The sequence below is a fragment of the Staurois parvus genome, unplaced genomic scaffold, assembly GCF_062004578.1.
Source record: "Staurois parvus isolate SC_StPar_1 unplaced genomic scaffold, SC_StPar_1.0 ptg000204l, whole genome shotgun sequence".
Taxonomy (NCBI): Eukaryota; Metazoa; Chordata; class Amphibia; order Anura; family Ranidae; genus Staurois; species Staurois parvus.
In genome coordinates, this window is record NW_028318000.1 from 457,901 (window position 1) to 473,915 (window position 16,015).

At 40.9% G+C, this 16,015-nt stretch overlaps 1 protein-coding gene across 6 annotated transcripts in view; it reads right to left on the minus strand.

Moving 5' to 3' along the window:
• Positions 1-849: 849 nt before the first annotated feature.
• TBC1D1 (TBC1 domain family member 1) overlaps positions 850-16,015 on the minus strand; it is a 286,650-nt gene continuing 271,484 nt past the window's right edge. For all 6 annotated transcript variants that reach the window (XM_089678369.1, XM_089678373.1, XM_089678372.1 and 3 more), the window contains 3 exons: positions 11,339-11,508; positions 10,348-10,521; positions 850-1,349 (listed from right to left, as the gene is read on the minus strand). In XM_089678369.1, the coding sequence (XP_089534495.1) occupies positions 1,161-1,349; positions 10,348-10,521; positions 11,339-11,508 (533 nt within the window). In that variant the 3' untranslated portion in view covers positions 850-1,160. The remainder of the gene's footprint in view (positions 1,350-10,347; positions 10,522-11,338; positions 11,509-16,015) is intronic.

Below are 16,015 nucleotides of genomic sequence, written 5' to 3' on the forward strand. Positions count from 1 at the left end.
TGGAGCTCTTTGGCATCAACTCAACTCGCCGTGTTTGGAGGAGGAGGAATGCTGCCTATGACCACAAGAACACCATCCCAACTGCCAAACATGGTGGTGGAAACATTCTGCTTTGGGGGTGTTTTTCTTCTAAGGACAGGACAACTGCACCGCATCAAAGAGACAATGGATGAGGCAATGTACCGTCAAATCTTGGATGAGAACCTTCTTCCCTCAGCCAGGGCATTGAAAATGGGTCGTGGATGGATATTCCAGCACGACAATGACCCAACACACATGGCCAAGGCAACAAGGGAGTGGCTCAAGAAGAAGCACATTAAGGTCCTGGAGTGGCCTAGCCAGTCTCCAGACCTTAATCCGATTGAAAATCAGTGGAGGGAGTTGAAAGTTCAAGTTGCCAAATGTCAGCCACCAAACCTTAATGACTTGGAGAAGATCTTCCAAGAGGAGTGAGCCAAAATACCTCCTGAGATGTGTGCAAACCTGGTGGCCAACCACAGGAAACGTCTGACCTCTGTGATTGCCAACAAGGGATTTGCCACCAAGTACTAAGTCATGTTTTGTGAAGGGGATAAAAAACTTATTTCCCTCATGAACATGCAAATCAGTGCATAATTTGTTAGACATGCATTTCTTTTGAAATTTTTGTTGCTATTCTCTCAGTGTTACAGTACTCCTACCATTTGATTTTTAGACCGATCATTTCTTTGTGAGTGGGCAAACATTCAAAATCAGCAGAGGATCAAATACTTATTTCCTTCACTGTATATATATATATATATATATATATATATATATATATATTATTTTGACTAGATAGATCAAAAATGTCTAAGTCTACAAACTGGCTTCCTTTACAGAGAAGTTTGCTTCTTTTATTCTAAACCCTTATGGACTATTTTTTTTTCTTCTCTCTCTTTACTGTCATCTTCTAAGTGTTGGGTTGTCTTTAGAAAGATATTTTAAAGCAATATGGAAGTTGCCACTTGTAGGAATGAAGGCTAAAGTTGATAATAGTATGACTATTGAAGTCCAAAGGGGGAGGAGTCTTTCCTGAGATGCTCCACTCAAGCAGTATAAAGAAGGTGTATGCACAGTGACTAGAATGGACTTGACCCAGACACTGATGGTATCACTCCTATTCAGTACTAGCAATGTTCTCAAGGTTTCTGCTCAAACTGAACACCATTCTCCTGGTAGACCATGATCTGTTTTTTCAGTTCTTCTATTGTTGTTAACAAGGCTGATCTCTCCAGTTCCAAAGTGCGGAGCGACTGTTTTAATTTGGCCTCATTGTTTTGAAGATTGTCAATTGTGGATTCCAGACTTTGGATTCTTCCTTTAGATACCTAAAGAGCAGAATAAAACACATAGGTATCAAGGGAGGCATCTTGCATGTCTAAGAATGATATGCAGAGCATTTAGTTTGTGTGGTACATTATTACATAAAAAATGGTTGGATCAGATAAATTAAAATTTGACTCCAGCGATACAATTTGCAGGTACCTGTGTATTCATACCATTGTGAAAAACGTTTCTGAATCTTAGCTAAAACATAGCTTATTTTTTGGATCATTTAATTTAAAAAAACTGAAAATCCTATCCTATCACAAATGCTATACAATTTTAAACAGAAAACTTGGTTATATTTTGTGGTAATTAAAAGGGGGTGTGCAAACAAAAAACGTGTTGGGAAAAATTAAAGAAAATTGCAAATGTTATAAAACCTAACATTTATAAAATGAGTGAAACTGAGACATCACCAAAAACCAAGGAAAAAAGTTATAATCCTATACCCACAGTTGATCCAGAGGAAGGCAAAAAACCCAGCAAAGTATGAACCAATTTTGCTCCTGCATGGGTAAAAAATTCCTTCTTGATTCCCCGAGAAGTGATTGGATATTCCCTGGATCAACTTTACCTATAAACGTTAGTATCCAGTTATATTCTGTGTATCTAGGAAAGAATCCAAGCCTTTCTTAAAGCAATCTACTGGCCAGAACCAACTCTTGAGGGAGTCTGTTCCACATTTTCAAAGTTCTTACTGTGAAGAAGCATCAGGGTGAATAAATTCAGTTCCTCTAATCTTTCCTCATAGCTGAGCTCCTCTATGCCTCTTATCATCTTATTGCCCTTCTCTGTACTTTCTCCAGTTCCACAATGTTCTTTTTGTGAATTGGTGCCCAAAACTGAACTGCATATTCCAGATGAGGTCTTACTAATGATTTGTACCGGGGAAAATGATATCTATCTCTCTGGAGTCTATACCTCTTTTAATACAATAGAGGATTTTGCTCACTTTAGAAACTGCAGCTTGGCATTGCATGCCATTATTAAGCTTGTGATCTACCAGAATTCCCAGATCCTTCTCCGCCATTGATTCCTCCGTTATACCCCCCCTAGTATGTATGATGCATGCATATTCTTAGCCCCCCCAAGTGCATAACTTTACATTTATCAACATTAAACCTCATTTGCTACATAGTTGCCCAATTAAACAGTGCATTGAGGTCGGCTTGTAAACTGGAAATATCCTGTGAGGTCATTATTCCACTGCACAGCTTGGTGTCATCTGCAAAGATTGAAATGGGATTTATAATCTCAGACCCTATATCATTTATAAATATATTAACAAGTAAGGGTCCCAACACTGAATGGTCTAGGGCAGGGGTGGGCAGCTGTGGCCCTCCAGCTGTTGGTGAACTACAAGTCCCATCATGCCTCTGCCTTTGGGAGCCATGCTTGTAACTGTCAGTTTTGCAATGCCTCATGGGACTTGTAGTTCTACAACAGCTGGAGGCCCACAATTGCACACCCCTGGTCTAGGGTTCTTAGTGGTGTACCCCAAGGTTCAGAGTATGAATCATTAACCACTACTCTCTGAATATGATCTTTTGACCAGTTTTCTACCCATTTACATACGGATCTTTCCAAGTCTGTAGACTTTACCTTACACATTAGCCGTGTGTGGAGAACTGTGTGAAACACTTTTGCAAAATCCAAGTATACCACGTCCACCGCCACCCCTCTGTCCAAGGTTTTGCTCACCTCCTCATAAAAAGAAATCAGATTTGTTTGACAACTTCTGTCTTTCATGAATCCATGCTGTCTGTTGCTTAAAATATTTTTTTCCAGCAAGAACTCATCTATGTGGTCTTTTATTAAACTCTCCAGTATCTTCCCAACTATAGAAGTTAAACTAACAGGTCTATAATTACTTGGTAAAGATTTTGATCCCTTTTTAAATATTGGCACCACATTGGCCTTACGCCAATCCAGTGGTACTGTGCCAGTCATTAAGGAGTCCCCAAAAATTAGAAACAGTTGCATTGAAATGACAGAGCTCAATTCTTTAAGGAACCGTGGGTGTATGCCAGGTGCTTTATTCTGTCTAAATATTTCTGGATCATATCAATTGTGAGCCAATGTGGATCATCTTGAGCTGTGTCAATACCATGCCCATTATGGACAAGACCTCCCCCATGCTCCTTTATATACACAGAGCTGAAGAAGGTATTTAAAACATTTTCCTCCTCTTTGTCCCTAGTCACTCACTCTAGATGATTTTATCATGGGCCTACATGCTCGGACCGGACCTTTTTACTAGTATTATATTTGAAGAATGTTTTGGGGTTTGTCATGCTATTTTTTGCAATCTGTTGTTCATTTTCAATTTTTATGGCCTTTATTCCTTTTTTACATATTCTGTTATATTCTTTGTAATGTTTAAACGATGATAGCGTTCCTTCATTTTCATATTTAATAAAAGCTCTTTTCTTATTATCTATAGCTTTTTTAACTTTGGCCGTAAGCCACATAGATTTGATTTTTAAACTTGTTGCCCATGGGAATATATTTTGCAGTGTGATCACATACAGTATTTTTGAAGAACTCCCATTTCTGTGATGTGTTCATTGATACCAATATTCCCTCCCAGTCTAAGTCTCAGAGAGCAGCTCCCAGCCTTGGAAAAGTAGCTCTCTTAAAGTTGACTGTTTTTATTTTTCCTGTATGTGCTTGCTGTTAACAGCGAACAATAAATTAAATCATGTTATGGTCACTGCTACCCAGATGTTCTGTTATATGGACATTAGCAATAAGCTCTGCAAGGTTTGAGATTACCAGGTCCAGCAGAGCATCATTCCTATTTGGGGCCTCTATGAACTGTACCATAAAATTGTCCTGTAGTAGGTTTATACATTTTTGCCCTTTAACTGTTCCTGCAGTGCCATTACTTCTGTCAATTTCCGGGTAGTTAAAATCCCCCATTATTATCACTGTCCCAGCCCTTGCAGCCCTTTCAATCTGTGCAGGAAGCGGTGTCTCCACCTTCTCATTAACCACTCGGTGGCCTATAACAAACTCCAACAATTACTTTTGTAGTACGCACCCCCATGTGCAGTTTCACCCATAATGCTTCAGCCTCATCACACACTCAAACTAGGTCCTCTGTCTCTATGTGAGAAGTGATCTCAAAGTGAGTGTGAAAGACACCACCACCTTTCCTTTTTACCCTGTCTCTCCGAAAGAGAACATAACCAGGAATATTAGTGGCCCAGTCATGCGAAGAATGAAGCCAAAATTAAGTAATACCAATTAAATCATAGTTCTCTTCATGCACCAAAGCTTTCAACTTACCTATTTTGCTTGGCAGACTTCATTTATTCATTTTTATTTAATTCATTGACACCTTTTGCACACGTATGTTGCATGTTTTTTTAATTTTGTACAGATGGTACCAATTCCAATGGTTGTTTGTAACATGGGAACCTTTGTATCACCTGCTATAGCCCTCTCCCCATTCCACCCACCAATAAGGACTGACCCCTGTCTGATCTGTCTGCCCCATTATAATCTAATTCTCCCTCCCCCCTCGATCCTAGTTTAACCAATAGCCGCCCAGCCAATAGCCGTTTGGCAGCCAGGAAAAGGCTGTAGATTTCCGGGTGGACGCCATATGGCGTCCTCCCGCACATGCGCAGTTTTCGCGTTTGCAGAGCCACGCAGCGGCGCGATCTGTCACCGGCCGTGTACCTCGGAGACGGCCGATGACAGATCTGATTACCAGCCCCCGTTGTTGGTACCATGTGACCTGCTGTGACCAATCACAGCAGGTCACATGACAGTTGTATACAATGGATGGCTTCATTCATGCCATCCATTGTATACTAGTGTCTAGCTGTGAATGGTCACAGTGATCACATGCACATGTCAAAAAAAAATATGATCAGTTCCCCAAAGTAGTACAATGTTACTATGGTAACATTGTACTACTTTGGACATAGTGAAATTTGAAACAAAAATCTTAAAAAAAAGAAAAAAAATGTAATTAAAAATAATAAAAAAATTAAAAACTATATATATATTTTTTCATACTGTCACCAGTCAGTGTCGCTGATCACCGCCATGCCAGTGATATGATGACACTGTACTGCACTGGTGACAGTATGGAAAAAAAAAAAATTGTGAAAATAATTTTTTCAATTTGTTAATTTTCCGGGGTCATTTGGGGGATATCTGTACTGTTCTGACATTCTTGGACCTCAAGAAATTAGATTGGCTGTCAGTATCAATATTCAGATATATCCCATAGTTTGTGAACTCTAGAACTTTCCTACAAACTTAAAAATACATCCTAATTTGGGTTATTTTCACCAAAGACATGTAGTAGAATACATCTTGGTCTAACTTTATGAAGAACAATTATTTATTTGCAAACTTTTATAACAGAAACAAAGAAAACATGTTCCCCCAGCACAACAGACCCCCTTCCATTTAGGTGCAAACCATCTCTAGCATATAGGTTTCACCCCAATGAAAAGTCAGCCCAGTGCTCTAGAACAGTGTTTCTCAACCTTTTTTCAGTCAAGGCACCCTTTAAAATTCTGCACAATCTCAAGACATCCCATTCTAAAATGTATAAAAAAATATTCTACACACATCCAGAATACCCAACATTAGAGGTGAATTATTCTTCCAAAGCAAATACACCTTTGTACTCTGGTACAAACTAGTATTCCAGTGTGTTTCTTTCCCTCACTGCTAAGGTGACCCCAGTGCTGACAGAGGGGCAAACAAGGATGATGTGTATGCACCCGATGTCTTTCTTATCAACTGATGATGTCGTTGGTTGTTAGGATACAGGGAGCTAGAAGGTCATAAAAGTGCACAATGAAAACCTGTGACTGTGTACTAAAGGGCAGGATGTATCCACTTGCTGGCTTGTATACAATTTTTGGGCATTTTGCCAAGGCACCCTTGAAGAAGCCTGAAGGCACCCTGGTTGAAGAAAAGCTGCTCTAGAAACCCAAACCCTTCCCTCTTACACCAGGTCTTTAGCCATGCATTGAGTTCTCTAATCTCCCCCTGTCTTTCCTGAGTTACGCACTGCACAGGTAATATTTCAGAGAATATCACCTTGGAGGTCCTTCCCTTCAACTTGCAACCTAATTCTTTAAATTGATTCATAAGGAGTATCCACCTTCCATGTGTTCTGTCATTGTTTCCAACATGGGCCAAGACAGCTGGGTCATGCTCAGCCCCTCCCAGTAATTTATCAACCTGGTCCACATGCCTAACCCTGGCACCGGGGAAACAGCAAACGGTTAGGTTGAGGCAATCCTGGTGACAAAATTATTCTATCATTCCTTCCGATTATAGATTCCCCTACTACCACCAACTGTCTAGGCCGGGTGTCGGCAACCCGCGGTTCCAGAGCCGCATGCGGCTCTTTTTCACCTTGGCTGCGGCTCCGGAGCACACTGCCCACCAGGTGACAGGCAATAGGGCAGCAATGGGCAAACTACGGCCCGGCGGACCTTTTAATCAGGTCCGCGGAGCTAGGCTCCCGCTAGGCTCCTCTCACAGTCCGCCCTGAAGACCGGTGTAGCATGAAAATCTGTCTCCTATGAGGATCTGTCCCCCTCGACGTATCTGCGCATGTGCCGGAGATCGCCGATCGGCTGCTAATGCCTGAAACAGGCACATGCGCAGATACGTCGAGGGGGACAGATCCTCATAGGAGACAGATTTTCTTGCTACACCGGAACGGCGCGGGAACACGGCGAGAGGAACACGCGGAGCAAAGGTAAGTGAATTGACACAGGGAGGACTTGGGGACTTAATATAGGGAATGAATTACTATAGGGGGGATGAATTACTATGGGGGATGAATTACTATATGGGGGATGAATTACTATGGGGGATTAATTACTATATGGGGGATGAATTACTATATGGGGGATGAATTACTATAGGGGGGATGAATTACTATAGGGGGGATGAATTACTATATGGGGGATGAATTACTATATGGGGGATGAATGACTATATGGGGGATGAATTACTATATGGGGGATGAATGACTATATGGGGGATGAATGACTATATGGGGGATGAATTACTATATGGGGGATGAATTACTATGGGGGATGAATTACTATATGGGGGATGAATTACTATATGGGGGATGAATTACTATATGGGGGATGAATTACTATAGGGGGGGTGAATTACTATATGGGGGATGAATTACTATATGGAGGATGAATTACTATAGGGGGGATGAATTACTATAGGGGGGATGAATTACTATATGGGGGATGAATTACTATATGGGGAATGAATTACTATATGGAGGATGAATTACTATAGGGGGGATGAATTACTATAGGGGGGATGAATTACTATATGGGGGATGAATTACTATGGGGGATGAATTACTATATGGGGGATGTATTTTCAGTTTTAAAAATGTGGCTCTCAAAATAAATTTCAATCGTGGTTTTGGCGAGATTTGGCTCAGTTGAAAAAAAAGGTTGCCCACCACTGACCTAAGGCTATGATTGTGATTATGACGATACACTGTGGCCCTGATTAACCCTTTGCTTACTGGGCCCTTAAACCCCCTTCATGACCAGAGCGCTTTTTGCAATATATGCAGTGTCGGATTTGTTTTAAATGTTGCAATGGATTTGCGGCTCCCAGTCTTTTTTTCCCTCTCGGAAACGGGTCCAAGTGGCTCTTTATGTCTTAAAGGTTGCAGACCCCTGGTCTAGGCCTTCCTGCACTACCCTCACCAACCCTCCCAGATGGTCTACCCACCCGGCTGTTAGGGATAGCAGTGACATCCAGGGCTGCCACCCCTAAGTTTGCCACCCCCACATCTTCACCCAACTTGGCAAATCTGTTTGGGTGCTCAAAGCCAGGACTGGCCTTCCTTTTCTGTGAGCCCCTACCACTCCCTCTTATTACAGTAACCCATCTTCCTACTTGATAATCCTGACTAGCCCCTCCACCCTCCACGTCAATCCCATTAGCTACCTGCTTGGAGAGCAGAAGACCCCTTTCAAGGTTGTCTGTTCTGCCCAGTGTTGCAAATTGGTCCTCCTGATCTCTAACGCAAGCTTTAAGAAGGGCAACCCGCTCACGTGTTGCAGCTGTATCCATCCTGGAGCGGTTTCTCCACTGCACAAAACCTTCAACCCTGCTAGCACACATTATCCCAGTTGCAATATTAATATTCCTAACAGGAAATATCAGTTGTCACTTACAGGTTAGAAGACTAATCAAATTAATTAAATGTCCACTTGATCAAAGCTCCAGCAAGCAAAACACAGGCAAGCTCAGAGTGAGCTGTACAGAAAGGTATACAGTACATGGAGCACTTGTGACCAATTAACCCCTCCCCTTAATTAGCAGACTGAAGGAAGGAAAGGAAAAAAAATCTATTTAAAAAGTGACAGAAAAGGTGCTTTAAAAAAAGTAAAAGCTGCTAGCAAGACACTCACACTTCCCACTGTTTTTAGCTTCCAGCCGGCAAAATGTGCCAGATCACCGAGAAATGATCAGACAGTCCGGCCAGCTGAAGATGGAAGCGATTAAATACTTTATGGTCTTTGATTGGCTCTATCATGATGGAGGACTGGAGCAAGGTCATGACGTCACATCTGGTCGGTGACGGAAGTAAACACTTTTCTTTTTTAAAGCAAAAGTTCCAAAGATCTTTTGAATTTAAAGGAGATTTGGGGTCAGATCTCTTCTTAAAGAGGACTTGCCATGCATATTTCTATTACAATGGATGTTTATAATCCTTGTAATATGGATAAAAACAAAACAAAATAAAAAAACAAAAAAGGGACAGTGTAAAAATAAAAAAAGCAAAAACATTTTTTTTTAAAAGGTTCACCTCCCCCCAATCCCTCCATGCTCGTGCACAGAGGCAAACGTATACATAAATCACGCACGCATATGTAAACAATGTTCACAGCACACATGTGAGTTATTGCTGCAAACATTAGAGCGAGAGCAATAACTCTAGTGCTAGATCTCCTCGGTAACTGTACCTGTAAACAGGTAACCTGTAAAAATGTTTAGAGCGTCACCTATGGAGATTTTTAAATACCGTGGTTTGTAGCCATTCCACAAGCGTGTGAAATTTTAAAGCGTGACTTGTTAGGTATCTATTTACTCGCTGTAACATCTTCTTTCATATTTTACCAAAAATTTGGGATACATATTGTGTTTTTTTTGCTTAATTCACTAAAGTGTATTTTTTCACACAAAACACGCGTTTAAAAAACAGCTGAGCAATTACCACGGCATAAAAAATTGCAATGATTGCCATTTCATTCTCTAGGGTCTTTGCTAATATATATATATATATATATATATATATATATATATATATATAATGTTTGGGGGTTAAAAGTAATTTTCTAGCAATAAATATGGATTTAAAGATGTAAACAACACGTCTTGGTCTTCAAGTGGATATTCTAAGTCACAATGCAGGATTGTTCTCCACAATTTATTGCATTTCATCTGTACTGTGGGGCTACCCATGGGGTGGTGGATTGTTTAGATATTTTTTGCTCCAGTTTCACTGTTTTTTTATGTCTCTCACACAACAAGACCTCCAGTAAAAAATAAACTCAGGTCTTTCAGAAATTAAAAAAAAAAAAAGTTATACAGGGAACAAATATAATAATAAATATGGCTTAATGTGTTTTGAAAAAGTAAGAAAGCATAAATGCAACATTTTAAATAAATAAAATGCACAACGTCTTCAATTCAATCTTAAAATGGAAAAAAAAAGCTATGCAAGGAATAAGGCAATAAACAAACATAAATCAACTGTAATGTTTTTCAAATGTCTTTACATCGATTTACTTTTTCAAACACCCTTTGAGCTGTACAGCACAAAATACAGGACAGTGCTTTAGTCTGCATTAATGGAGACATTTATGTAAAATAAGAGTAAATAGAATACCACAAACACAGACTCAGCAGAAAGCGAGTAAATACACTTTGTAAACTGTTCATTTGTATGTTTCAGTATGTACATACCTGTAACTCCTCCAGAAGGTCAAAGTTTTGTTTGCGTAAGCCATTATTTGCCTTTTCTAACTTATTTATTCTCTGATTGTCACTGAGCGGTGAGGAGTCTATCAGTTCGTCTTGCAGCACATGATACTCCACCTCATAGTCTTGCAGCTGCTTTGAAATGTTCATTTCAAACACCTAAAGGCAAACATAGTACTGTTATGGATCTCATGCAGTGATACAAAGACCCAAGATCCTGCCTAAATTAGCAATCCTGATAGCCCTTACCTTTTTGTTGCCCCGACTTAAGGCAACAGAACCGTTTCCAGCTGGGCAGGTCAGTATGCCTTTCGTTGGCTACAAATTAGCACACCTATTACTGCCCCCCCCCCCCCCCCCATTATGCATGGCGCCCACAAATCAGATCTCTTCACTGTGAGTCCCATGGACAACATGCTGTGTGCACTGTGATCCCAACTACTCTCCCCTGTATACTTGTGAATACAGAATTTTCTGAAGCTACAGAAATTGGGTGCAATCTGGTGACACTTTTGCCCAGTACACGCGTTGAGAATATTGGACGAAAAATACCGCTTTCGAAGCAATTGTCCAATTGTCTGATTGTTATTACACAACTTTTGAGAGCCGATCACGACAGTTCATGAAAAATTATCCCAAGGGACAAGCACAAAAAAATGTTCTCATATGACAACAGAATGAATGATTTTCGTTTAATCAGTGCAGTATTTGTCCGAAAAAACGAGCAATCAAGACCACGCATGCTCAGAAACTAAATACATTACATTACATCACTTCCGAAATTGCATTCTTATAACTTTAGTAACCTCTTAATTTTTTATATGAGACTAGCATGCAAAAAAGATTTAAAAAAACTAAAAAAACGGACGATCATTCATCCGATATTCTTATTGTATGTGTTCGAGGATTTTCCCTCAAATTCCCCACCACCTTGTCAAGAATAGGAAACAAAGAAACACGTAACTGACTACATCACCTGGTTTATTGTCTTCTCCATTTGAACCAACCCCAGGTTTGGAAGAGTGTTCTTTATGAATTCCACAATGGATTCAAGGTTTTCTTGCTGTAGTATTAGGGGTTTATGACTCCCCAGCAAACTTAGAGCTACTTTAAATATAACTTCTGATCCCTGGAGAAAAATCAGATCTAAGAGAAGAACAGAGGGGAATGAAAAGTAATGATGAGCACAGCCAAGTCAGATATACTTTAGAAGAAAAATTAACAACAGTGGGAAACAAAAAAATGAACAGCATTTCTTTTGTGTGAAACTTCGGCATCTCCATCCTTTGTGTTCCCATTAGCAGAATTTCCCTTACTTGGTGTCAGAAAAATGATAAGAAATCCAGCCAATGGGGACAGAGAGGGGGGGGGGGGGGGAGGGAAAGAGATACAGAGAGAGAGAGAGAGAGAGAGAGAGAGGGGGGGGTGAGGGTGAAAGAGAGAGAGGGTAAAAGAGAGAGAGGTGGGAAAGAGAGGAGAGAGGGGGGAAGAGAGGGCGTGGGAGGTGGGGGGAGAGAGGGAGAAGGGAAAGAGAGAGGGGGGAAAGAGAGAGGGGGAAAGAGAGAGGGGGAAAGAGAGAGGGGGAAAGAGAGAGGGGGGAAAGAGAGAGGGGGAAAGAGAGAGGGGGGAAAGAGAGAGGGGGGAAAGAGAGAGGGGGGAAAGAGAGAGGGGGGAAAGAGAGAGGGGGGAAAGAGAGAGAGGGGGGAAAGAGAGAGAGAGGGGGAAAAGAGAGAGAGGGGGATAAGAGAGGGGGGAGATGAGAGAGAGGGGGGTGAGAGAGAGAGATGAGAGAGATGAGAGAGAGAGAGGGGGGGAAGAGAGAGATAGTGAGAGAGAGAGAAATATATATAGAGAGAGGAGATCGATCAGGCAGGCACGGGGACAAAACAGGCAGGAGGTGAAGGTGAGGAAGAGATGCTGAGCATACAGACCTGGAGGACATGAAATGTGGCACTGCAGGCATGATGTAGGAGATTGAGTGCATTGTGCAATTTCTTCACATACCTTTTTGAAGTGAAGAAGTTTGTGTAATGCAGGCATATGGTAGAGCTAAGGGCTAAGTCCACCTTTAAAAAAATACACATTTTTTTTTCACAGGAATCTGAAAAGCATTGCACTCACAATCAGTGGGTAGCAGATGCAATGGCTTCTGCAGACTCTTTCTCCAGCTCCCTTCCCATACTGAAGTATGGGCTTTCAGATGGTTAGCTGAAGAATGTGTCAATGGACTACTAGTGTGGGGATCACTGCATTTGTGTTCCATTGAGAACTACACATCTGCCTGCTGCAGTGGCAGTCAGAATTTGTAGTTTACCATTCACAGATCTCTGTAAAAGAATGATGCCACTGTTTGGGTAGAGCCCTGCACAGCCGTGCCAATTTCAAAAGCGACAGCTGCTGTGAGTGAAAAGAATCACTGCATGCTTTCAAGGGGTGGGATTTACTTGGTACCATGTTACACCCTAAATAAGGCCCCATTCCCACCCAAGATTTCTGTAGCTTGCAGCTCAATCATATCATATTAGATGATCTCCTCCCCCTAGTGTTTTCCATTGGCTAAAACAAAAAGCCTGAGGCTTGATACACATATAAAGCATCTGTAAACTCTTCTAAAAATCACCAATATACACTTGCAAAAATGCTCAAAAAAGTTCAAATAAAAAAACTCCTGAAAATCCCTCTGCTCAGGTGTGAATGCAACCATTAGGATGTAGTGGGTTTTTTCAAGAATCTTTAAGCGTTTTCTTTTTTTGGAGCAGAATTGCAAGTTGTTGCAGCTTCTGTCAAGCGTTTTTCAAATAGGAGCTGAGAGTTGCTGTTTGAGCTGAAAATGCAAAAAAAATGCTTGAAAAACACTCATGTTGTGCTTTTCAGGCATTTCCATTGAAGTCTGTGGGGACAAAAGCTCTCAATTCTGCCTAAAAAATAGCTCATGTACTTTGACGTTTTGCTACAAGTGACAGATGTGAAGAATGGCTATTGAAAACAGTAGGTCTTTGCTTGCTGAGCGTTTTTGATCTTCGAGCTACAAACAAGTGTGAATGGGGCCTTAGGAATTCCCTAGTTTCTCTCCATACTTGGTGGACGTTGTTTGTGCATATATGCAGATAATATTATTATTATTATACAGGATTTCTAGAGCGCCAATAGTTTGCTCAGCGCTTTACAATATAACAGGAGACAATACAGTTCAATACAAGAGGGTTAGGAGGGCCCTGCTCCTTGAAGCTTACAATCTAGGATATGCCTACATTGACACCTAAGCGTCAAGTTTTTAAGCATTTTTTCAGGTGCTTTTTTTTTTTAACCAATCCTGAGGATTTACCCCCCTTCCTGACCAGGCCATTTTTTGCGTTACGGCGCTGTGTTACTTTAACTGACAGTTGCATGGTAATGCAAGGCTGCACCCACATGAAATTTATGTCCTTTTTTTTGCCCACGAATTGAGCCTTCTTTCGGTGGTATTTGATCGCCTGTGCAGTTTTCTTTTTTGTGCTATTAAAAAAAAAAGACCAACAATTCTGAGAAAAAAAAAAACCTATATTTTTTACTTTTTGCTATTAAATATGTCCAGTAAAAAAAAATGTAAAAAATCTAATTTCGTTATCAATTTAGACCGAAATGTATTTTGCTACATGTCTTTGCTAAACAAAATCCCAATATGTGTAATTGAATTGGTTTACATGAAAGTTATAGCGTTTATATATTATGGTATATATACTGGAACTTTTTTTTTAAAATATAATTTTTACTAGAAATGGTGGCAATCAGCGACTTATCACAGCATTGCGGCGGGCATTCTGACACTGGGGGAACTGACTTGGTGTCAATGACATCACCAATGACACCAATACAGTGACCAGTGCTACAAAAAAAAAAAAAAAAAAAAAGCACTGACACTACTAATGGCACTGGGCAGGTGTGCTTTACTGTAAACACACTGCTTTGCATGGCTATGCTATGCACAGCCATCCAAGGCAGTGTGCACGATCTGACAGGGAGGAGAACGGTTTTGTTTACAAACAGTTCTCCTTCCCTGTTGGAGATGCTCAGCAATCGCCGTGCACCAGCAAGTAATCGTGCACACCCCCTACCCGGCAATTCAAAATTATGTATCTATACGTGATTTTGCACACCTGTGCCACCCTGTAGCAATATTTCTGCTATAGGGCGGTCGGGAAGCAATTAAAGGAGCTACAGGAATATCTGGCAAGTACTGGCTGTGTGGTACATGTAACAACAATCTCTTGTATTCTTCATATGTCTGGGCTATGGGGAAGAGTGGCAAGATGGAAGAAAAACATCCAAGCCCGGCTACATTTTGCAAAAACACATCTGAAGTCTCCCAAAAGCACGTGGGAAAAAGTGTAATGGTCTGATGAAAGCAAGGTTGAACTTTTTGGCCAGAATTCCAAAAGATATGTTTAGCTAAAAAACAACACTGCACATCACCAAAAGAACACCATACCCACAGTGAAGCATGGTGGTGGCAGCATCATGCTTTGGGGCTGTTTTCTTCAGCTGGAACTGGGGTCTTAGTCAATGTAGAGGGAATTATGAACAGAATACCAGTCAATAATGGCACAAAACCTTCAGGCTTCTGCTAGAAAGCTGAACATGAAGAGGAACTTCATCTTTCAGCATGGCAACGACCCAAAGCATACATTCAAATCAACAAAGGAATGGCTTCACCAGAAGAAGATTCAAGTTTTGGAATGGCCCAGCCACAGCCCAGACCTAAATCCGATGGAAAATCTGTGGGGTGATCAGAAGAGGGCTGTGCACAGGAGATGCCCTTGCAATCTGACAGATTTGGAGTGTTTTTGCAAAGAAGAGAGGGCAATATTGCCAAGTCAAGATGTGCCATGCTGATAGACTCATACCCAAAAAGACTGAGTGCTGTAATAAAATCAAAAGGGGCTTCAACAAAGTATTAGTTTAAGGGTGTGCACACTTATGCAACCAAGAAGTTCTGGAATGTTGTTGCACAATTGCAATGTGATTTGTCACATGACAATCGCAGCAGAATTGCCCTGTGTTTTTAGGTGCTATTGAAATTAATGGCACCTGAACACGATGATATGCGATTTGACATTTTAACAGCGCGATTTGAAATCGCAGGCAGAATGGCGGGATTCCGCCTGTGATTAAAAATGCCTATATGGGAACGGAGCCTCAGGCTTTTCCATCGAAATCTAGAGGACAAAATTGCTCAATTCCGCCTGAGTGGTTTAAAATAAAATTGCTTTTTAAAGCGGAGTTCCAGATGTTTTTGTGTTTATTAAAAGTCAGCAGCTACAAAAACTGTAGCTGCTGACTTTTAATAAACGCACACTTAGGCTACTTTCAAACCGATCCGCCGCAAAAACGCATAGACATTTTTACCGCGCTTTTGCCGCACTGAACATTTTTTAACGGACATGTGACTTAAAAACTGCACCAAACTGCAGGTGTTTTCCATTGATTTCAATGGGAAGAGGCGCTTTTTCTTTTAACTCACCAAACATGCTCCAAAGATGTTTTTACATCACACCACAAGCACAGCGCCTCAGTGTGAAAACATACATAGAAATACGTTCACAAACATAGGGAAGCATTTTTCTTGAGCTTTTCAGGTGCTTTTTGTAACGCAAAAATGCTTCAAAAACTCCCC